The sequence below is a fragment of the Sylvia atricapilla genome, chromosome 1, assembly GCF_009819655.1.
Source record: "Sylvia atricapilla isolate bSylAtr1 chromosome 1, bSylAtr1.pri, whole genome shotgun sequence".
NCBI lineage: Eukaryota > Metazoa > Chordata > Aves > Passeriformes > Sylviidae > Sylvia > Sylvia atricapilla.
The window spans coordinates 15,037,157-15,059,701 of NC_089140.1; the positions used below are offsets into that span (position 1 = coordinate 15,037,157).

At 38.5% G+C, this 22,545-nt stretch overlaps 1 protein-coding gene across 14 annotated transcripts in view; it reads right to left on the minus strand.

Moving 5' to 3' along the window:
• Positions 1-670: 670 nt before the first annotated feature.
• Positions 671-22,545, minus strand: part of SVIL (supervillin) — a 101,920-nt gene continuing 80,045 nt past the window's right edge. For 13 of the 14 annotated variants that reach the window (XM_066315400.1, XM_066315427.1, XM_066315409.1 and 10 more), the window contains 21 exons: positions 19,927-20,077; positions 17,107-17,190; positions 16,938-17,024; positions 15,675-15,852; positions 15,283-15,455; positions 13,884-14,039; positions 12,983-13,119; positions 12,317-12,464; positions 12,046-12,191; positions 11,282-11,457; positions 11,037-11,181; positions 10,339-10,615; positions 8,501-8,652; positions 7,216-7,321; positions 6,185-6,392; positions 5,262-5,395; positions 4,446-4,601; positions 3,905-4,048; positions 3,045-3,166; positions 2,073-2,228; positions 671-1,946 (listed from right to left, as the gene is read on the minus strand). In XM_066315400.1, the coding sequence (XP_066171497.1) occupies positions 1,860-1,946; positions 2,073-2,228; positions 3,045-3,166; positions 3,905-4,048; positions 4,446-4,601; positions 5,262-5,395; positions 6,185-6,392; positions 7,216-7,321; positions 8,501-8,652; positions 10,339-10,615; positions 11,037-11,181; positions 11,282-11,457; positions 12,046-12,191; positions 12,317-12,464; positions 12,983-13,119; positions 13,884-14,039; positions 15,283-15,455; positions 15,675-15,852; positions 16,938-17,024; positions 17,107-17,190; positions 19,927-20,077 (3,123 nt within the window). In that variant the 3' untranslated portion in view covers positions 671-1,859. Of the gene's footprint in view, positions 1,947-2,072; positions 2,229-3,044; positions 3,167-3,904; positions 4,049-4,445; positions 4,602-5,261; positions 5,396-6,184; positions 6,393-7,215; positions 7,322-8,500; positions 8,653-10,338; positions 10,616-11,014; positions 11,182-11,281; positions 11,458-12,045; positions 12,192-12,316; positions 12,465-12,982; positions 13,120-13,883; positions 14,040-15,282; positions 15,456-15,674; positions 15,853-16,937; positions 17,025-17,106; positions 17,191-19,926; positions 20,078-22,545 lie in introns of those variants that run through there. The other variant, XM_066315467.1, reaches the window with a different exon arrangement.

Below are 22,545 nucleotides of genomic sequence, written 5' to 3' on the forward strand. Positions count from 1 at the left end.
TCAAACAAACAGTATATCCCATGCAGAAGGCAGCTGAGGACCTCTGAGGTACTGGCATCTAAACAGCTTTTTGCTGGCATCTATGTAAGAGACATTCTGGCTCTGAATACTGTTCCTATCATTTTCTGGGGTTATTTCATTTCAGTCCTTGACAGAAACCAGTACATGATAGGAAATCCTCCAGTGCTGAAAATTCACCTGTAATATCTCATGTCAGGTGAATAGTACTTGTGTATTTCTAAGTTTTTAATTCATTTACTTAAAGGCTTGGTTACAACTTACCAACCCATCTGTCAAAACAAGATTCACTTTAACTATGGAGCAATACTTACTGCAGGTCTTGAAGAAACCCACACCTTGCAATTCAAAAATCCGACTTCAAATCCCTTGGCCTAGGAGAATGACAAAAGCAGCACTAGGCACCACCCCAAGCCAGAATCAGCTCTAAATGGTTGCAGGGCGAAAGGAAAGCTATGCAGCCAGGAATGAAAATGTGAAACCCACCAGGATACCAGAGGAGAACCACACAGCTTATTATAGAAATGCCAAATGCCTGAAAAGCATTTAAAACCATAAGCAAATATTTACTCAAAAATTCTATTCTATGTCCTAATTAACTGAGTAAAAACAATTTTGTCTTCTGTGCTTATTGAAAGAATGGACACAACGCTCATTTTCAATTCAAATTTTACTCCCAATTGCACAAAGGTTGAAAAGGTTTTTTCAAATTTTGAAAACCAGCATAATAATTTTGGTTTCATATACAAAACAGGGAAACCCAAAGAATACAGAGTTGTGTGACTGACATGTTCCAACATTCAGCATTAAAGTTTTGCCCAACTTTATCTCATACATCAATTATTTTCTACATTATCTGCTTCTCAAATTATAACTCTGTACAATAGCCACAGACATCTAAGATTAAAATATTTTGAGAAAATACTATATTATGGAAGGTTCCAATGCTAGTACAGATTACAGTACAAATTCTGACAAGTCAGAGCATTGCTAAGAGTTTATTTAGAAGCTTTTACTTTCGGTTCTTATATCACAAAAGACATGTTTAATGTTTACAACAAGTATTAGAAACTGAGATGTTTTTATTTCTACTGTTATAAAAGTAACATAGGAGACTGTTGTAAGCCATCTTCAAAATGCAGACCAATCTTTTTTTTTTGTATATAAACTGTACACAAAAAACAAGGCACTATACATTTTTGGATAATAAAGTATAAAGGTTGATTCGCATAGTTTCTCAAGAAATCCATGCTATAAATACAAATGCATTGTTCGGTTTAGCACCTGAAGCAGCACTGAGAACAATTCATTAACTATTGCAAAGAGAAACTTTTCAGAATGCAAAGGAGATACATATTGGTGGTATAGCTAATTTGGTACAAGCAACTGCCATCCAGCTACTTTCCTGTAGTTTTGACATGGAAGTCTTGAAAGTGAATATATGTTGCATTGTTAAATACATACTTGTTCTATGTGTATATAAATATAAATTCTTTGTAATCCACAAACTAACAAAATAACACTTTACAAAGAGAACTTCTTTAAAAACAAAAATGGCAAGTATTGGATATAGCCAAAGGACACCTGCAGTAGTAGCTCAAGAAACTACTGTTTAAGTGCATAGGAGAACAGAGCTTAAACACCTTGATGAGTCAAAACTGAATTCCATTTTCAAAGAGTTCTCTTGGCCTTTTATTATAATATTACACACCTCCAGATAGGTAGTCACTAATAACTTCAAATTATTTAAATTTCTTCTGTAAATGTAGGGTACAATTCTTCTAAAGGACACAGAAAGTGAGAGTGGAAATCCATTTAGTGCTCACTTCCATAAACATGGCCTAGAAAAGTCCTTTTGCCTTCTTCAGGTTAACCTGCTTCCAAGATGGCAGTGCATTGTACTCCTCTCTTGTCATCTCCAATGCAACCTGCATTTAAAATGAGAGGATGTCCTATTAGCAAAAACAACCATGAGTAGCACAACCAGCAAACAGACTTTCTTGCATGGTTAGGCATGGATGCACAGAGTAACAGTGCACCTATGCTCTCCTTACCTCGAAGTCCTCATCTGAAAGGTAAATTTCAAGCTTCAGTGGATCAACTCCCTCAGGTAGAGGCCTAGCTAAGAGATCTGCTAATGGATACACCGTTTTACACAGCTTGGCCAGCACATCCTCTACAAGTATTATCTGATTAGAAACATCAGCATCCTGGGAGGAGAAAACAAAGAACAGAATCATAATGCTGAAACCATCAACTGTGCCCATGGCCATCTGCAGATGGCATGGGATAACCTGCCCTGCCTGAGCACAAATCTGTATGCCCAGGTGTGCACACAGGCTAACAGACCAGCCCTACGACAATTTCACAGCTAAAAACAGGTCTGCACTTAGGAGAAGGATATCCTGTACTCCCAGAATCTCAGTTTAAGGCTGAAATCTGTGTTTAGTCATGAAGCCAGCATTTTTTACTAAGGATGGTTGCAGGAGACTTAAAAAACAGAAAATGTCATTAGTGTTGAGATGTCCCTTGACTGAAAGCTTTCAAAGCAGCCACATGTAATTTGGCTGTGACTCTGAATCCCAGGTGAGGAAGTCAGTAACAGAGCCCCTGGAGCCAGGTGATCCTTTGAGAGGTGTTTGGCTCCTCGGCACTTTGATCTGAGGAACAGACCAGAACTGCTGCATGACTGAAAAAGCTATTCTGTTAAGCTCAAACTCTAGCACATCTCTTTTTAAGAGATGATTCAGGTATCACTTTCCTTCAGTTTTTAACAAACCAAAACCAAATCAAACAAAAAACCAAAAACAAACAAGAATATGTGAAGTTACATGAAAAACAAAACAGCAATGCCTCTGTTTTACACATTCCCAAACAGAATTTAGCTGTGGTGTTGGGTTTTCTCTCTGTGCAGATTTCTGAGCTGTATTTTTTTCTAAGTTTATCCTCTGGATCTTGGGGCTTGACAGTGGAAACAATCAGTGTTACTGACAACAGGAAACAGATTATGCAATGAAAAGATTTACCATTTCTGTGATCTCTGCGATGTCTTCCCTATGCTCCCAACTTGGGAACATATTAGTGAATGTCAGAGGCTCTAGGCCAGCATGAATTAGATAGGATTTTGGGGGCTTCTTTACATTTTTTCCTAAAAACAGTAAAAAAAAAAAAAAAAAAAAAAAAAAAAAAAAAAAAAAAAAAAAAAAAGAGAGAGAGAGAAATTACAAACGGTACAGTATTTTGCAATCTCATGAACTATCCAAAGTTTACGTCCTAAGGGTATTTAATTTTTTCCTGAAAAGCTGAAGCAGTTTAAGGCAGAAAGAAGACATTTTCCAGGATTTCTTTTAAATTAATATGGGACCTTTTAACATGTTTTTCAGTATTCTTACACCTGCCTTTTACTTATCTGACTGCAAAGATTAAAACATATATGCTGAAAATTCCCAATGGCTACTTCTAACCCAATGCCTTTCTTATCTTACAAAAACAGACTTGGAATAGAATAAACAGAGTGTGATGGTCTGAAATTAGCCAAATTCAGGTAAATGAGATAAATGAAACTTTCTGGTATGCTCAGTGGAAGTGTCCTGCCAACAACCAAGCTTAAGCTTGGAGGCTTAAGTGAAAATATTTAAACTGTTAACTTGTCATTGTGAGGTGTAACACAATAAATAAAGCCTTTCCACTGAGAGTAGTCAGTAGAGTATCTTGGCAATTGGGAACAATGCTGTTATTGGACAAATGGTTTGCTAAGAAAGAGTGGAGAATGTATCTTCAAATAAACCGATGTTTATTGATAGCATGGGGGGCACCTTTCAGCTCAGGGTAGAAGGCATGGACAGGTGTGACACACTCAGAGCAGAGGGGCACAGCAGTCTGTTACCTTTGCAGTACCGGAGCACCGTCTCCATGGCGCATTTCCTGTCTGTAGCCCACCTGATCCGAGCTGATCCTGTGATTTTGTTCTCCACAGGCCACCAGCCTTGCCACAGGTACACTTCGTGGTGATTGTCAACAAGGAAGAGTGCTACACAGTCAGAAAATAACAAATCCATCATTAGCCACTTACTAGTTTTTGTAATCCCCATAACAGCCCCAGTCTTATATGCTTGCCAGCATCACAACAGGCTCATTTCACATCTTATTAATCCCTTTTGCTAACCATCTGGCTAAACTTCAGCTGGACTTTGATTCTCTGATATAAGCAGTGTATTTTTACAGCAAGCTTCTGGGATACATACATTTGATTATTTCTCAGCATTTTTATCATGGAAAAATTACTGTTATTGCTTAGTAGTGTATAAGCATCACATGCACACATTTTCCTGTGGTATATCAAAAGTTGATTACAATTACTGTAACAATGCCCGATGCAAAATACAGGCATCTGTTTTCTTGTTACTTAAGCATTTTAAAGCACATACCTGGCTGTGGGGCAGTGTAAAGATCCTCTTGCAAGAATGGCATGGAGTTGACAACAGCAGGGTCTCTTGAAGGGTAAACATACTCAGTGGCTGAGAACTCTCCTGATGAACTACTGAGGCTGAACAGGCGGGGCGTGAAATTAAACTTTCCAGGATCTTTAAAGAACAAAAATTAAGAAGAGTCACAACAAAAAAATGTTAGACTTAATTGTAAAAACTAGCAAGACACTTTAAAAGTGACTGTACATTTTCTGGGTTTTGAAAAATCAGGAAAGACAACCAGATGTCTTGAGGGACTAGCAACAGCTGTAAAGAAGTCAAGCTGAGTGGCTGGCTGCCATCAGTCTGAATCTGATCCTGGTTAGTTACTATCAGCCATTTCATAAACGACTGTTTTGCAGCTTAAGTGAAGCAAGCCCATCTCAGAGTTAGCTGACAAATTTTCCACTTGGTAAATCAATTCCCCTGCTACCTTTGTTGGCAGTTTCAAAGCAAAGGCTGGACGGGAATGCGTGCAGAACTGCCTCTTAAATCCCTTCAGAAGAGAAGCAAAATATATGTGTAACAGTGTTAACTATTGCTCTGTGCTGCCTGAAAACAGAGGGGCAGCAGAAGCGGGGGAGAACAAAATGAAACACTTGGTTTTCCAGCACTTTCCTTCTAGAACAGTATTACTTAACTCAGTAAGATTTTTGGAAGCATTTCTCTGGAGAAGTCAACTACCAAAGAAGTCTTCAAAAACTTTACATTGAATTTGACAACACCACAGACTAGTAAAGTAAAATGCGAGTGCCTAAGCCAGGAAGGCAGGTCTACCTTGCAACATGCAGTCGTAGGCCTTCCGATCTCTCCTCCCCAGTGCATCCCAGAATCCCAAGGGCTCTGACCCTTCATCACATTCATGAATCGTCACCTTGCTGCTGCTGTGCAGCCCTGCCTCCAGCGGACACCTACAAAACACAAAGAAAGAGTGAACTCAGTGTTCCTGCCCCCAACATACCTAACACAAACCTGCTGGCCATTTGCATTCCAAAAGCACCCTATAGACTTATTGCACAGTTCCTGCCAACACAGGCACTTTAGAAAATTATCAAAAAACAAGACAGGGAATTTCAACATCAATTCTTGTAGCGTTTGGATCCCATTCCCAGAGTGAAGGAGATGCTCACATGAGTTCTCAGTAGGGATTCTCACTGACTGCTGTCCTCCTTGCATGCTTTCCCAAGTTAATTTCATCTTCCTTATTCACAAGGCTGGATTCTAATCCTCCTATCAAATGCACCTTAACTTGCTATCCAGATGTTTAGCATCTCACTCCAAATAGACAACAACTTTGTTTTAATAAAAATTAGTACTGTAGGAAGACTGTGGATGCCCCATCCCTGGAAGTGTTCAAGGACAGCTTGGATGGGGCTTTGAGCAACCTGGTCTAGTGGAAAGTATCTCTGCCCATGGCAGGGGGACTGGAATTAGATGGTCTTTAAGATCTTCCAATCTTCCAATTCAAACCATTCAAACCATAATAAATGCATCTGACCTCCAGTAAAAGCAATTACAGGATATGAGTTTTCTCCACTCTACCAAACCAACCAACCTTCACTCCTCCTCCTGACTAAGCATGCACATGCTGCATTTGCACTTAGAGGACAGCTTGATTTATTTAGAATATTCTTTGAGTAAGACTACTTTAAAATTGGTAGTCTATATAATTATCTCCAAAATATAGGTCAGACACTCACTGTTCTTTTATTTTATTGGCTGCTGTTCTTCCTACATCCTTGGTGTGAGACTGTGCTTTGCAGCCATGCCACAGGTAGATGAGAGCTTTGTTGATATTGAGGACAATCATGGATGTCCTGGAACGCAGGCTGCTGCAGTGACATGCTACTTCAAGTAAGTTTCCTTCATTGGGAACTTCTCCTCGCACGCAATAAAGCCTCCAATCACCTGGAGCAGACAGGAAGAGTGCAGCACTATTATAAAATCACACGGGACTGAAAAGTCAAAAGGAATTTGAATTTTGCTCTGGAACAGCTGTTCTCATACTAGTTGAATTTCACCTACTGCATGCCTATGCTGTGACAGAATGAACTAGATAAGAACCAGGTTTGGCTAACATTACTTCAGAGACCCCAGGCAGAAAAGATGCCTTCTAAAACCTTGCTACAAGAGTACAAGTACTGAGAGCTGAAGAGCTTAACAGAGCAGAGGAGTCAAGTTCTGCTGTTTCATATGGTGAAGAAGGGAAACAAACACAGTATTCCTCATACTCAGCTCCTCTTCCCCTCTGCACCTTAGGAACATCAGGTCACAGTCAAGTGAAAACTGGAACATCTCCAAGCTACACTTCCATTGAAATTCTTCTACCTCAACTACCGCATTCAAAGAATATGTAAAGCAATGATTGGGTAATAAAACCTTAGAACTTTCTTTGGAGCAGAAGAGCTGCTCATAAAAACACTTTCCTTCGCTAGACTGTGTAGAAAAGAGCATACTTTAAAGCAAATGGGCACTTGGCTTAAGTAAAACCAAACTAAAAAAATTATATGTGTATCAGTACAATCAAGTCAGCATGCTCTGCGGTGACAAAATCCATTCTCTGCTCAAAGAAGAAAAAGGCTACCTTGAAACAAAGCATTGCAAAGCTGTCTCAAGAGTTTCATTTATCTTTCTTTTCTACCGAGTATGGTAGTTGAGACTGAGTACAAAGCCCTCCACAACAGCTAAAAAAGGGGTTTGGGGCAGAAACTCTTAACTAACTATAATTTACTTTGTGCATTTTCTTCTTCCTCTTCCCTTCTTCCAGCATGCACAATCATCCCTCCTTGGAAACACTGCAAGAAGCATGGTGGTTCTTTCCCTTGAAGCACTTGTACCTGGAAATTGAAAGCACCACTCTTCATTAAAAAAATAATGCAAGTATACAGACTCAGGAAGACTGGTCTCTATGGATTATTAAAAATTATATAGTTATGGCCACCCACGAAGATGGCTTTTCTTCTACTTTACAACTGCTGACTATTGTTTAAATTACCATATATCAGCATGCAATGGGTTCCATATGTGGCCTGCATAATAAAAGCAACCTCTAGCTGGAATCCAACAATTGAGTTTCAGAGGATAATGGAATACCAAATGAACTTTAATTTAAATTGGTTTAAACTAACCATTTTTTGAAATTTATGAATTTTTACAGAACCTGTCCACCTCGACCGATGTTCACTGAAACCATTATGGAGGTAACACAGGAACTAAAGTAGGTTCAAAATTTGCTATAAAACTGGTTTCTATGATAACACGCATGGTCTTTGCTCACTAAACATTGCTTTTGGAGTATGAAACTGATATAGCCAACTCCTAAAACAGCTATGTTGCAGAGACTCTCACACTCTTGATCAAGGGCCCTTGTATTTCTCCTCTATGAACTCATGTCTTGCTGGTCATTTCTATGTTGCTGTTTAAAAATTAATTAAAGCAGGATCAAGGTACAGAAACTAACTTTAAACCACCCACCTTGTATGCTGGTAATAGTGAAGCCACAGCAAAGCCCAAGTCTGCCTAAAGACAAAGCAAACTATCCTGTCCTCTCAGCTTCAAACTGCATTTGCTAGAATCTCTGCAAACACTGCAATAAGTTTGTAATTACAGAATTAACAAATTAAAAATTTCCAATGTATTTTTTTGCCTTGGCCTGCAGAAAGTGCTTCTCTTTAACACTAGGAAGACAGTCCTGCTATCTGAACATGTACTTGAAAGGACGGCATGAATTTGTGTAACTGTACTTCACCTATTCCTGCAGGGAAGGGAGAAAAGACCTCCTCCTTCAGCCTTTCTCAGCAATATCCTTAGAAGCAGCATTGGGAATGACAATCCATAAAACAGCTTACGTGTCTCTGGCAGTTGGAATAATGTCAAAAGTAGTTTTGAGGTCTGCTATTTGTAATGGCAAGAACATATTTACAGAAAGGGAGGAGACAAAAAAGGTAATTCCTGTTTACTGTTCATCAGTATACAGACAGGCAAATCTTACCAGGTCTGCAATCTAGGAAGCTCACCTGTGCTCCTCTCTCTTCATCAAGTTCCACTGTCATGAGTGCTGATGTTCCTTTCTCACTCACTGTGGAATGCCTTCCTTGCCAAAAGAAATACACACATTTCTCTTTTCCAACAGCCCGTACTTGTTGCTCTCCTTTTTGTCTGCTTCCAACTGTGAAACAGAGAGCACATGCTGAAGAAAGTACTCTGGCTATAGGTTTAAACACCACATGGTTTAATCTCATCTGCCAACTCAGCACTATCCCATCCAGAACAGGAAAGAAAAAACGTGCAGTTGGAGGAACATTAGGTCTCCAAGTCAGAGCGTCCCTGTGCAGAGCTGGCACTGTCTCCTCAGGTGGATGTAAGCCCACAGGCAGAGATGCCTGTGTTGACTGTAGAAAGAGATGTAAAAAGACCTGGTACTATCTGGAGAAAAGTAACTGACAGCATTTGAGCTAGCTTGCATGTGAAATGGCATGTCCAGTAATGCTACCAGAAGAGTGCATTATGGCTCATTTTCCACATTACGCACTGTTCTTTGGCAGCAGGAGAGCAGCTGCTTTTTTTTTTTTTTTCCTTAAGAATCGGTATTTAGTTGTTATGATAAGCAAATAATGTTTACAGCAAGTGAAATTTACAACACACTTATAGAATATTGCAGTCTTTCCAGTGAATAGGGAATAAGCAGGCAGAATTAAATTGAAGATTTAAAAAAAACTCAAGAGTTTAAAAACAGATTTTAAAAAAATGTTACAACGTCTGCCTTGATTCCAGCAGTGCCGAGCAGCATCCAACTGAAACACTTAGGAGAAAGCATCCTGTTGTTTTTTGTTTTTTGTTGGTTTTTTTTTTAAGTTAAGAATACTCAAACCACTACTCACTTCTAAAATTTATGGGTTTCATTCTTATCTGTACATTCAGCCCATAAAAGCACTGCCTCCTACATAAAAATTTATTCTGTTTTGGAGTGATGGAATATGTTTTCATCCATTTGGATTAGAAGTCTGTTTACAGTTCAGTACTAGTGTTACCCACTTCTCCCAAGACTTACAAGCTTTTGTATTTTTCTTGGATTTGCCAGTATCTGATCTCAACGATCCTGACTAAGACCTACCTACATTTTTTTGGCTAAAAGCCTGAAGCTGTATAACTTTTGATACTTTCAACTGACTTTAATATACTGCTATTTGGAACAATCAGTTTTAGACTATTTGTCTTTAACTTACCACAAAACCCACCAATTCTTAGTTTAGTGACAGAAGAGAGAGTTCCAATGGGCTTATGGAGCTGGCTGGTTCTTGAGTTTTACCTGCTGCTCTCAGGCTCTCGGTCAGAACACTGCTGAGCCTCAAATCCAGATCAAAGGGTTTCCAGCAACAACAGAAGGGACAGCAAGGGCAATGAGCTGGCAAGGGCTCTTCCTGTCATTGTTACTGATCTCCATAACCAGCAGAGGTTTTCTTGTTTCTAAGCCTACCTCACTTGCAAGACATTCAGATCGCTGCCATTAATCCAGCTGCCTACTTATTTTGGTGTTAAGCTGTAGGCATAATTCTGGCTTAATGAACTGTCCTGTGGACATGTACACCACCAATTGTGGGTAAAAGGAGAGATGGACAGCATTACATTAAGTGTATAAAAAATAACTACAACTTCTTTATTTTCTACTGCTGTCTTTTAAACAAAATATGAAACTTTACATTTTAATGACACGGGAAGGCTAAATTAGCATCTTTAACCTTTCAAGCTGTCTCATATTCATGGAAATCCAGGTCTGGATTCTCACCACTAATAGCAGGAGTTTTAGCTGCACTTCTGCATGTTTCAGCAGGATAAAAGTGAATTGTTCACTAACCTGTAGTGCTCACCATGTACTTCCACTTCACCACGTATGTGTCTCCCTCATGGAACTGCCCTATGCTTTGCTTAGGCAGTCTACTATAGTCGAATTCCAGGATGTGCCAGACATCCACAGAGGCTGTGATAATTTCAAACTGCCTCCCATCTTCTCCTTCTACTAGTCCATAACCCCGGCCAATATTCATTCCATCCAAGACCGTGCCCACAGTTGTTTGAGGCACAGCTACCATTAGCATGACATCGTATGGTTTAGAGTCAGATCTGGATTCTTCCTGTCAGAAAACACAGAGGAGAGATTTCTTTGAGCACAGCATTTTTTTCTTCTTTCCCCACAGTTCCAGTCAAACATTTTGACTCCTGCATATTTCAGTACTTTAGTATCTTGTCATTGTTTGATGCTCTATTAAAGTCACCTCAGCAGTGTTCACTGAGCTGCCTGGTTCATATATAAATAATAATAAATAACATATAATATATTATTATATTTATATATAAAGTATAATTCTTTTATAATCTATAAATAATAATACAAAACAACTCTGTGGATTTGCTGTAGGAGCTAATGTAGCGACCTCTAGGTCAAAGCCCACAAGATAAAAAAATGTGCTCTTGATTCTTGAGCACAAGCTTCCCTGGCTGCCATCCCAACTAGGTCATCTAGTTTGAAATACCTAGCATGCTTATTATATGCACCTTCTGGTGAAGAGATTCACTAGAATTCTTCTCATTGAGTTTCTTCAGTTCTGTCCAATCAAGAAATTTTTCCTTGAAGAGTATTGTCTCGTTATGCTCTGTGAGTCTGCCAAATACAGCCCAGTCTGGGCGTCCTTGTCCCTTTCTGTGCAAGGGAACAAAAGACATGGAATCGAATGAAACACTCTAAAAACAGGGCAAGAAAACTAAGTATCTGCAATGAGACTAAATTTCAGTTACAATACCTGGGTATGAGGGGATTGCATTCTCCTGGGTCCAGAGGATTTATATCACAGTTGGAGTAGTCAAAGGTGCCATTCCATAAGTGTTTTGCCAGCTGGAATGCCACTTTTCTTTGTGCTAAAGTAACTTCCTTTCCATGCCATACATATACCTCACTGCCAAAATCAAACACCAGCACCTAAAATCAAAACCAAACAACAAAAATTCAACCTGCCATTAGGTTAGGTCATACCCTGATCCTCCAGTTTCCTTGTACTGAACCGAAACTCCTCCAAATATGAGTTTCTTCAGTGACACTAACAAGTAGCACTGCAATGCAAGGAAGGACAGGCCAGTGGTCTGCATTGTGATGTCCAGTTTTTGAGGGTGAGTAGAACCAAGTAGGGGGAATGCCGTGAGGTGTATCTTTAGGTGGCTAAAGTCTCTAACAAATTAGAGAGCTCTTACTGCTAAAAACCTGGTTCTGTTACACGTCTGATAGCTGTCCAGTTTCAGCAGCTTTCTCTGACATTTAGACCTATGCCTTGTCCCACAGCCAGGGAAGGCTGACAGAACACACAATATGGACAAAAAGGCAGTAACTTCAATACTTTCAAGAAAATGCATCATGCCTTCATTTTAGAAACCTGCTCTTATTCTGACTTAGATGGATGAAATGGTTGTTGGAAGAGGAAAAGTTGGCTAGGGATAGCATTTGCAGTTACTGCAAGTCATTGTCAGTTGCATGTTCCTGCACTCACCACAGGAGCAGTAAGTAGCACAATACCTCTTTTGGTTGCAGCAGGGTACATTTTGGCACCTTTCCCCAGTAGTCATCCTCAGGAATGAGTTTATCCTCTACAAGGCGGTAAATGCAATTTGTTTCTATTATTGCAGCTTCATACATTTCGTCTTCTTCAGGACTTCCAGCAGCTTAAGGAAAAGATTGTCAAAAATAACAAAAAAAAATTAACTTCCAACTTTCTTTACTAAAGAGAACTGACTCTACTATTTTATTGTGGTAGAGCATCAGATACTGTAACTATAACAATGCTTACACTGGTAATTTGTCTGTCCACCAAGGAGTTTCCAGAAGTCTTTGGCTGCGTGGGTATGGGTATTTATTCCTTCTTCTATAGTCTGTATATAAGAAGCTCTACAGCCAAGTTCCCTCTTTGTCTGAATTAAAGTTGCAAGTTCTGAAGCCTAAGAGATTAACAGTTATCTGAACAGGATTGCTTAAGTCTTTGGAATACTTGTGCAATATTCTTGCTCAGTGAGAAGGCAAATGAGATATAATATAGTAAATAGCAGAAGAAATGGTTATTATTTGTTGCACTAAATAAACAGACACTAGAAAAAAATGTTACAGAAATGCATTCATTCTTTCATTTGCCTTAAAGCAAGACTGATCTCAGTGGACATGGGAATAAAAAGGACATCCTGCAATTCAGACTATTTTTTTTGGAGTTCAGTCTGTATCCTGAGGATATCCTTTTTTCTCTTGCAGCTTCACAAGCTACACACTCCTTCACAAACGTCAGCTTTCATTCAGTGCATGACCCAAAACATATTTTCAGGAACTCTGCGTATCTCCCCATCACAGACTGTCAGTTACAAGCCACTTTTTGAGAGAACTGGCACTAAGGCTCAATTTCATCAGAGATATATACTGCAATGGTTCCAAAAATAAATAATAAACAAAACCTCACAACAGTACTGACCTTTGCTTTTTCTATGACATTTGCAAACTCTCCTACCCACAAGAAACATAAATGTGGAGTTAACAACAGGAAACAGTCTCCGCTGTTCAGTGATGAGGCTCTTGGTTCAACTAATCTTGTTTGAACATGTCTTCTTCCTAAAGAGACAACAAAGCTAATTATATTCCTTCAACTACTACTATCAAATGCCACGATCTGATTTGTTTTGAATGAAATACAAACAATCCCTGCACATGTAACAAATTATGTGGAAACACACTGTTTAAGAATAATTTAAAAACTACTACTGTGGAAAAAGAGTTTACTCACAGGAAACAAAATAAATGTTGTCTCCTATCAACTAATATTTCTATTATTTCCTGTTCTTGTTTTAACAATTCTGTGTCCTTCTGGAAAGAAATTAATTAAGTAAATGGCAGACAGCAGCAAAAATCCAGAACCTTTTACATTTGCTTAAGTGAAGCCATAGCACAATTTCTGTAGGCAGTAAAAAAAAGTTTTAAGAACTTAAGAACTTTAAGAATTTTACTTTCCAAAACCTAGCTATTTGCAGAATCAGATATGATACTATGCATTGTAAAGGGAAGCAGAGCAAGAACACTGTCACGTCATTTTCAAGTTATATTGAGCACTTGAGGAATAGGACAGTTAAAAAAATTTCCACAGGGGATAGCCCAAATTTGTGCAATATTCTGTTTTCTCCTTGGGAAAACACACACCAGTGGACCAATGCAAACCTATTTGTAAGGTTTAACTTTTTTTACACAATAAGCACTTATTTTTTCAGGTTTTAGACAAATCCTGATGGTCTAGAACAAGCTAAGCATCTGAATGTGGTAGCAACTCCTGTATGTTACATTCAACCTCTTATTTCTGGAAAGTAAAAGCAGTTCCAGCATACCTTTAATTTGCAGGAGCATTAGCTTCTTGTATGGCACAGCACTGTTGTTAGAGTTTTGCTCTGTTAGATTAACACTCCGCAGGCTGATGTTGCTGAAATTCTCTTTGCTTGCCAGGCCAGCAAGTGCTACTTCTGAGAAATTTGAATTTGTAGACACTTGTACATAAAAAGAAATTGGAGGAAAGAGAGACAGACAGACAGACAGACAGACATAAAAAAACCAAAATTATAATGAAAAATTGGTTGTTGTATTAAGAAAATAATTTCTGTCTGTTATTTCTGAGTTTTCTTCTTTTCCATAGCAACAGCAAAGGCCGGTTGAACTCAGATTAATCACTAGCCCAAAAGATTCGTGGGTTTAGGATTACCTATATTTTTAGATATCATTCAAGAGTACACTGTCAATGTCAGAATTATGCTATTTGGCAGAAATACCAACTTTGCTAGGAACCATCCTACCCAATGTTTTGTGAAGTCCTGTGTAGATCTTCTTATAATGCCTTATAAGTAATGAATAATAAAAGACAGCACAGAGACAGGGCTAATTAACAGTAATTCCCTTAAAATTTGGCTGAGACAGTGTGATGCAACACCTATTTCCATTTCAAAGTCTTAGTCATGTTTTACTGTAAACGTACAGCCCAGATTCTTGGCTACTTTTGTTTATTGCTCAGCCAAAGACAAGACACTTTATAAATTTATAACTTTGGGAAATCATTCCCATGAGATGGCAACAAAGTAATACATATATAGTTAATGTTTTCATAAATACAATCAATAGTTAAAGGTGATCTTTACTCAAGTGTAATAAGGAAAACTTGTACCCCAAAATATGAGTGTCTTGACAAATCTTTGAATAAATTTTACAGTGATGTCTTTGATGTCTGTCTGGTTGTCAGGAGAAAGCAACTTCACAAGGAAAACACCTTGTATTAGCCCTTCCAAAAAGCACTGATCCTTTATGGAAATTAATCATAAGGAGTCAAGTAGGCTAATTCCACTTTCTGAGAGAAAATTAGGACCCAAAATTGAGGCCAGTGTACCTGTACAAAAATTCATCTATTCTTGCCAGCTTTCCCAGCATGACAAAGTTGGTTCTGCCTTCCTTGATCTCCTGTCCTCACCCTGCACAGCCTGCAGGCATCGTGGCTCTCTCTCTCTGCACAAGGTGACTGTGCAGAAATAAATACTAAAATCGATCTACAGGAGGTGGCTATAGGTAGCTTTCCCTCAGGAAGTCACACATGCCCTTCTCTCCTAGACAGTCTACATTTCACCTTATACCTCAATCAATTTACTGCCACTCAGAGAAAATGTTCCATTCCTTCAGTTCCGTTTACTGCATTTTAAAATTAAAAAGGCAAGATGGTGCCTTGTCCAAATCATCCTACTAACTTACTTTTTTCTACTTTCATTCGCTTTGACTCCATGAAGGCCACATTCAGTCTTTGCTCAGTATATTCATGAAGAATATCTTGTCTTGCTGCAAGCATTTTCAGAGGGTTTCTTGAGGACTGGACTCTGCGCGTAGGCCTAACTGCACGTTTGTGCTCGGCTACAGAAGATGTCAGCCTGAAAAACAAGTAGTGTATATAATCATCAGTGAATCTTTCCAGTCAGAATCATCTAATGACAAGAAATCAGGATCAGTTCCTCAATTCAGGCAGGAGCATGACTTCAAAAGAAATGAACATGCCCAGTACTGAGATACCTACAAGATGACTTAGAGCTGAACATTTTGAACACTACTCGTGTCTGCATTCAAAACAATGGGGAAAAAGTAATTCTTACTTTGGTGCATAAGGATCAAAGATGGCATCAAAGTCCTCATCAAGGTCCAAAGGCACTGAGGAGGAAGGGAAATCCACATGGCGATAAAATTTGGAAAATGTTTCATCATCATCCAGCTTCATCACCTCTTTCACAGATCTTCCTGTAACTGTCAGCACTGTCTCTTGCATCCCAGCAACTGCAGGAAAAAAACACCTCACACAGTAAATAATCATACCACAGTTTCTAACTCTAGAAAAGGTAAATATGGCTTGTTTGGTAGTTGCCTGGGTAATTTTCTTTTTCTAGTGTGGTGGTGGTGTTCTAGTTTTTGTTGGGGTTTTTTTGTGTTAAGTTTTTTTAAATTGATTGTAGAAAAGTGTGTTGATAAAGAATATTAAAACAACATAACTGCTACTCAGAGCAATAATCATTATACAAAATTCTATACTCTAGAATTAATTCCAAAATGGTAGGGAAATATGGCTAAATAAAAACTTAGACACTACAGTGAGTTGCTATAGTATGATGATGTTAGCATTTTACGGTCTTGTGTATTCCATCTTGCCTCCAACTGTGTTATTCCTGCCTTTGAAAGTATCTAGAATCACAAGGAGAAAAGTCACTACTTCAAGACTAGTGAGTGTGGCACAGTCATTATCCTACACTAGTACATCCTGTACTGAAATGTGAATGCATTTGTTTATGGTATTCTGTTACACTACAAATTACATAAAGACTTTTGTCTCACATATGGAGGACAGACATATGAGATGGAAACACCAGACAACCCTAGAGAGCTTCATAAACACCCAAGAGGCTGTACAAGGGAGCTGATGAGCTGCTACAGAGAGTCAGTTTTCAAAAAAGCAGGAAAGGGAATGAATTGTGCTTGGGAGCAGCTTAGTATTCTATTTTGATTTTAATAGGACTAAACTACATTTAAAGATGTTTCACTGTAAATGGCAATATGGCTCAGACTGGCTATATGCTCTTAAGAAGTTTTGCCCTACAGAAGGATGTGTACATTGTTTTAAGAAAATTAAGGAAGTTATTGAGGCATATGTGATTTATACTAATGTACATTTCTAACACAATTGAGAAAGGCGTTTTCTTCTTGAAATTTAGCAACGACTGAATTATAAAAATAAAATTATCAATAACTGCAGTCTGAGCAAAGAAATATTCAGTTCCTGCTGCCAGATATTTTAAGTAAGGGGCAGTTAAATCAATTTACTAAAGTCAGAGGGTGGGTACACTGCCACCCTTTGTAACTCTACCAACCTTTGTTATTCAGCCTTCCCAAGAATGACTCCAACTTGTCAAGCTTCATATCTGATTCCAACTGCATATCAGGCCTGGCTTCAATTTCTAAGCAAACCAGAAAGTAAAACCTGTTAATTGACAGGAAGTAAATAAGCCTGAACATATTTCAGCCATTTTTATTCCTTACCTTCCAAGGGCTTTGTAACTGGAGTGGTAGACTTCTGCCGGAAAGGGGGTGCCACTGGTGTTAGTGCACTTGGAGAAGCCAGGCCTGCAGAGGGACACAGAACATAGGAAATGCAGCCATGAGTCAGCCTGTGTTTCCAGCAGTGATGACTGAGAAGCTATTTGGAGAAAGCAGATGAGCCTGGCTGGCAGTCCAGCACACATCCCCAGCCCCCCACCCGTTGTATTAGAGATGGCAGAGGGCCCTGCCTGCTCCTTCAATTAACAGTAGCCCCAGAAACCACCACAAAAACAAAGCTTCATTTCCAAGTGTCTCTTAGCAAAGCTAACACAAGATACAGGCCTTCTTTGGAATATAGCAATTTTGCTCCTTTTCAAGGTAGCAGCAGTTCATTTGGTCTACGTTTTGGACTCCAGCTGTACTACAAGCTACATTTTAGAAACATGGAAGTGTTCTGAATGAAAAGAGATGGTTAGCAGGGAAGTCACCCTGATCTAGCTAGGCACCTTCACCTCCACCACCCTCTTACCCTTTTTTTAAAATTTAAGCACATCTCTATTAATACACATAACAGGATGCATCTGACTTTTTTTTTCCATTGCTGTCCCTGGATTTCACAGTAATTCTTGAGCCGTGTTGGTGAATGCTGTCCCTGGATTTCACAATAATTGTTGGGCCATGTTGGGTTTTTAAGAACACATGGAAATTGAAGTAGACATGGAAGCTAGTCTTCACTGTGTCAAGCACCACTCTCTCCTTTTGTTGTACTCTCCTCCATCCTTTTCGGTAACTATCATAAAGCAATTAATTCTGGACCCAGTGGATTAAATAAGGATGGATTTTCTAGGTTTAGTTTTCATGTGAATCTGCACTGCTTTAGTAAGAGAACTGCATTCTGTAGGTGTCGTGGGTTTTATTAGGTAGAAAAACATACTGAGCCAAAGAATTGCACCTATTAACATTTGTTGCCTAGACTTCCAGTAAATGGGGAAACAGACATTTACACTTTTCTCTATTATCTGTTTTCTACTTAGCCATAATTTACTAATTACTGAGCCATATAAATTTAAGCCTTTAGTTATTTTGATCAGATTGAACCAATATTGTGCTAGGAGAACATGTACTAAAAATGTTTCCACTATCTTTACTGCAAGTCCTAGCAATATAATTGTCATAATTGTTAAACTTGGAAGTTAAACAATTTAAATTTGGAATTTAACTAGGTAGCTTTTCCACAAGCAGTTTTCCCCTCCGTTACCTAAGAGACTCAAAATTCCAGCAGGTTTTAAGTCAATGGGTAAAGCCTTGCTCAAGACACAGTCAAGAGGACACAGCTCTTAAGCAGCTCTACCAGCATATAATCCACAAAACCACACTAAGAGCTGCTTAGGAAAGGATCACCTTCCAATTATGACTGAATAATTTTCAGCCATAAGAAGCAATTAAAATACAGCATCTGTGCACATGCATATAAACAAATATGTTATTTTGCATTGCTTTCTCATGATCTCTTAAATTAAAAACTCATAATGATAATTTATTCTTTCAGGTTATAACCAGTACACATATTACTAAAATCTCACTTGGGCTACTTTTATTGATTTCACTGTCATTGCATTACTTTGCTTCTTCAAAAGAATGATCATAGCACCTAAAGAGATCCTTTCAAGATAATTTTTTTCTCATTAGGAAGAACAAATGCTACCACCTTCTTTTCCTTTCCAAAGACCAATCTATTTGCAAAAAAAATCTGAAAGAGCAGGTCTGTGGACAACTAAACAGTTTTTCTTGGTGACCTTCCAAAAATGGTTACTCTTTAAATAGTGACCAACTGTCATTTCTAGCAGCAAAACCATGTAAAATGTAAGCACCAGCTAAAGTATGTTACAATAGAGGTAATTCCTAATACCCTTTATCTGTTTGTCTGCCGACAGATGGTGGCTTGGACTGCAAGCAGTTACTACTGTTGCAGTATTGCCCTTACCCTACAATGATTTTTTTTTTTTTTTGTAATGGTTGTAATTTAATTCAAGGTTCATTGTTGTTGTGGTTAATAACCAAGTCCTTGTAACAACCCAAACCCTAGTATTCATTAAGCACAAGAGATCAGTTTAGGTGCCTTCTTCCCAAAGCTATCATTTTCCCAGGCATACTGCGTGTACAGCTGCATTTCCTGCCATGTACAACTTCAGAGACTCCTGTCCACTTTAGAAGAATGATTAGATCTGGAAACAGTGACTGAATTCAAGAGATTCCAAAAAAGTCAACATTGCTCCCTTGTCATTTCTACTCTGTGGTTTTATGCAGAACCAGGGAATTTTCAGCCAAACATAACACTTCAAGCTGTTGTCCAAGACAGCACCCATAAAAACAATACTCGTTTGCTAAATATTCCCAGTGATCCTAGGAGAGAGGGAAATGCCCGCAACAGAAACAACTCGATTTCACAACTATTCTCCAGAGAGTGCAGCTGGGTTTTCAAAGGAAGATTAAGTAAGAAGGAATAATCCAACTATGCCTTGTGGGTTGTATTAGAAAGAAAACCAAAACATATATCCCTGTCCAAGTGATAGATTTCCACCAGCCAGACAGAGCCCAGTAATAAGTGGACGGCAGTGCAACAGTACAGAACAAAATTAATCAATACCACACCCACAGGAAACTAAAGTGAACAGCCTCATGCCACGATATTCAGATGAAGATAAAGAGTCTTCTTCTTGCTAAATACAGATGCTGTTTTTGCATAGCTTTAGTTTGACTTTATTTTGACTAGACAGATAAGTGGTGTCTTATTTATAATTGGATCATTTCATCACTAACCTTTTTTTACCATTCGGCCAGCTACAGTGAACTGTGTGGAGTCATTGGCTGCTCCTTTACCCTTGGACTTCCAGGCTTCTTCCCGAGCTGTAATCAAGTGTTTCCTCTCCTCAATTGTCATTTGACTCTCCTGGTTATCTGCCATTCTTTGCTTTTTGGGAGAAAGAAAGGAAAAGATGTTAAAAAAAACCTGCTAAAGGCATAGCTAAAGACTGGATGAACATTTCAACTACCAGATGCAGAGGGAAGGGAGCAGGGAACAAGCTACTGAAGTGAAGTCACACACACACAGCTTAGTGACCCTGCAATGCTTCACTGTCTTACTGCCCCATTACACTGTGAGTACAAGGTTTTGGTCTGTGCTCTTTGACCCTTTTTTGAGACTACCAGCCAGGGCAGATGGCACTCCTCTACACAAAACAAGCTATTCAATCTGTGTATGAAACCATTTTCCAGGCCTTGTTCTTCTGAACTACGACTTGCTACACAAGTGAGATCATTACTGACCATGAGCAGATGTTTTCAAGTGTGCAAATCTGCAGGTGGCACAGGGAAAACAAAGAAGTGGTGTAACTTCAGTGGGTGATTCCTCATCAGTCTCTTACATTAACTCAGGTCTCCAGGCAGGATTAGCAGCCTCTTCAGAGACTGCTCACTTCAGTTCTTAAGTCAGCTTGCTCTACTAAATATTTTCCCAAGGACTGTGATTGTCTCTACCATTCCCTCTTTTTTGGAGTTTTTTTTTCCTATGTCACCCTTAGCTTTCCTTTCTTGCTTTAGAGATTGGCAGCCAACAAACAGCTGGAGTGATTGGAAGCAGAAGGTGCCCTATCTCAGTGCCCTTCTCACACAGAAGGATTGATGAGGGTACTTTCAGTAGGAAAGAAACTCGATTTCCATGCTCTGCTGTAGCTAGGTTCAGGCCAAAGTATACTTTAATATACTTATCTTTAAAAACTATCAACATTTCAGGGATTATACTGCATGGAAATGAAACACAGAAGTATTTTTAGTGCATGGGACTGTCAACTCTGGAATTACTTCCAAGTTGATGCTATTCATAATTTTTCTTCACAACCTAGCTGCTAGAATTGAAGAAAACAAATGAAAATCTCAAGCTTTAATACTGCTCTAGCTCAGAAAAACACAGGAGGGAAAAGCAGAAGTATCCACAAGCTTGTGAACATAAACATTTTTCTCCTTTCAAGACAGAAATAAGATATTCTTATTTTTTCTTAAAAATCAATCCGAATAAGTCATTTTATATAAAAAACTATTGTGTCTGCAGGGGACACTCTAATACAGAGACTTTGTTGCTTTCAGTATTTACCAGGATCAGTAGACATCAGCCAGTAGAATGAAGACAAACCAAGAAATGGTTTGTACAAGGACTAGGACCATCAGATAAACATATGAAATACATATATTTCTGCAGCCTTCTGCAGTAGTACTTCCTCTCAATTTATCAGGAAAGAGAGCTGGACAGCCAGACAATATGACTACAAGCCATGATAATCAAGATTAAAACTTCTGATTTTCCCTAGAACTCTAAAATGTTCAACAGAAATAACAACATAGAAGTCTATTCAGTATAATTTCCTCATCTGTCAAAGCCTCTGAATGCTTTAAAGAAAAACACTGAAGAAGTCTCTTTCATTTCTTCCAGTCTCTACCCATTCCAGTGTCAGCACAGCCACCTCTGGGATGAAAAGTTCGTAGCAAAGACAACAACAATATATTAAAGGAGATTTGGGCAGGAAATTAATAAATACCTAAATTAATGAAGCCACAAGTAAAATTTAATACACAAAACAAATACTTTTAACTTAGTAAGGATGCTGACTTCCATTACAATATGAAGGAATTGAGGGAGAGGCAGAAAGAAGTAAAATCATATGGATTTGGTTTGAGGTTTTTAGACTTACAGGAATCTTAATTTTGGATTTTGTCTCCAGCAAATACCTGAAGCTTCAGAGTCTATAAAGCTACTGAAAATTCTGATGATGGAGATCTAGAAAGTATGTGTGTTAATCACTACACACATGAATTGCCAGAAAAATTGTCAGTAATTCTGGAGCTGTGTCAAAGCATAAAAGAAAGCAACTGTTGGATGGGAGAAACAAACTCTTTTTTTTTTTTTTTTTTTTTCTGGAAGATTTCAAGCTGTTCCATTGGGCAAAACATCTTTGGAGTTCTTAACAAAACAAAACCAAAAAGAAAAAAAAGACTGGGTGCATATGTTAGACAATTTAGAGTAAATCCATATGGTAATTCCATGCTAGATCTCTTCCTAATGCATGAAGACTCCTACCCTTATCTATTAATGAATAAGTGGACTAAAAAATTATAAACTAAATACACACCAAGCAACTTAATTTCCTTTATCAGTCCTGCTGAAAACCAGAAGTATATGCCACGATTAAATAAATAATAATTTTCTATAGCTAGAATATTAATATGAGGCAATGCAACTGTCAAAAGAAATGTGAGAAAAAATCCACCTGCTAGCTGGGAAGAGTTTAGAAAGCTTCCAGAATTGCCACATGGAGCATTTGTGGAGGAATTATCTGGTCAAAGCACATTCTAGTTGGGAGAAAATATGTTAAGAAAGCTAAAACT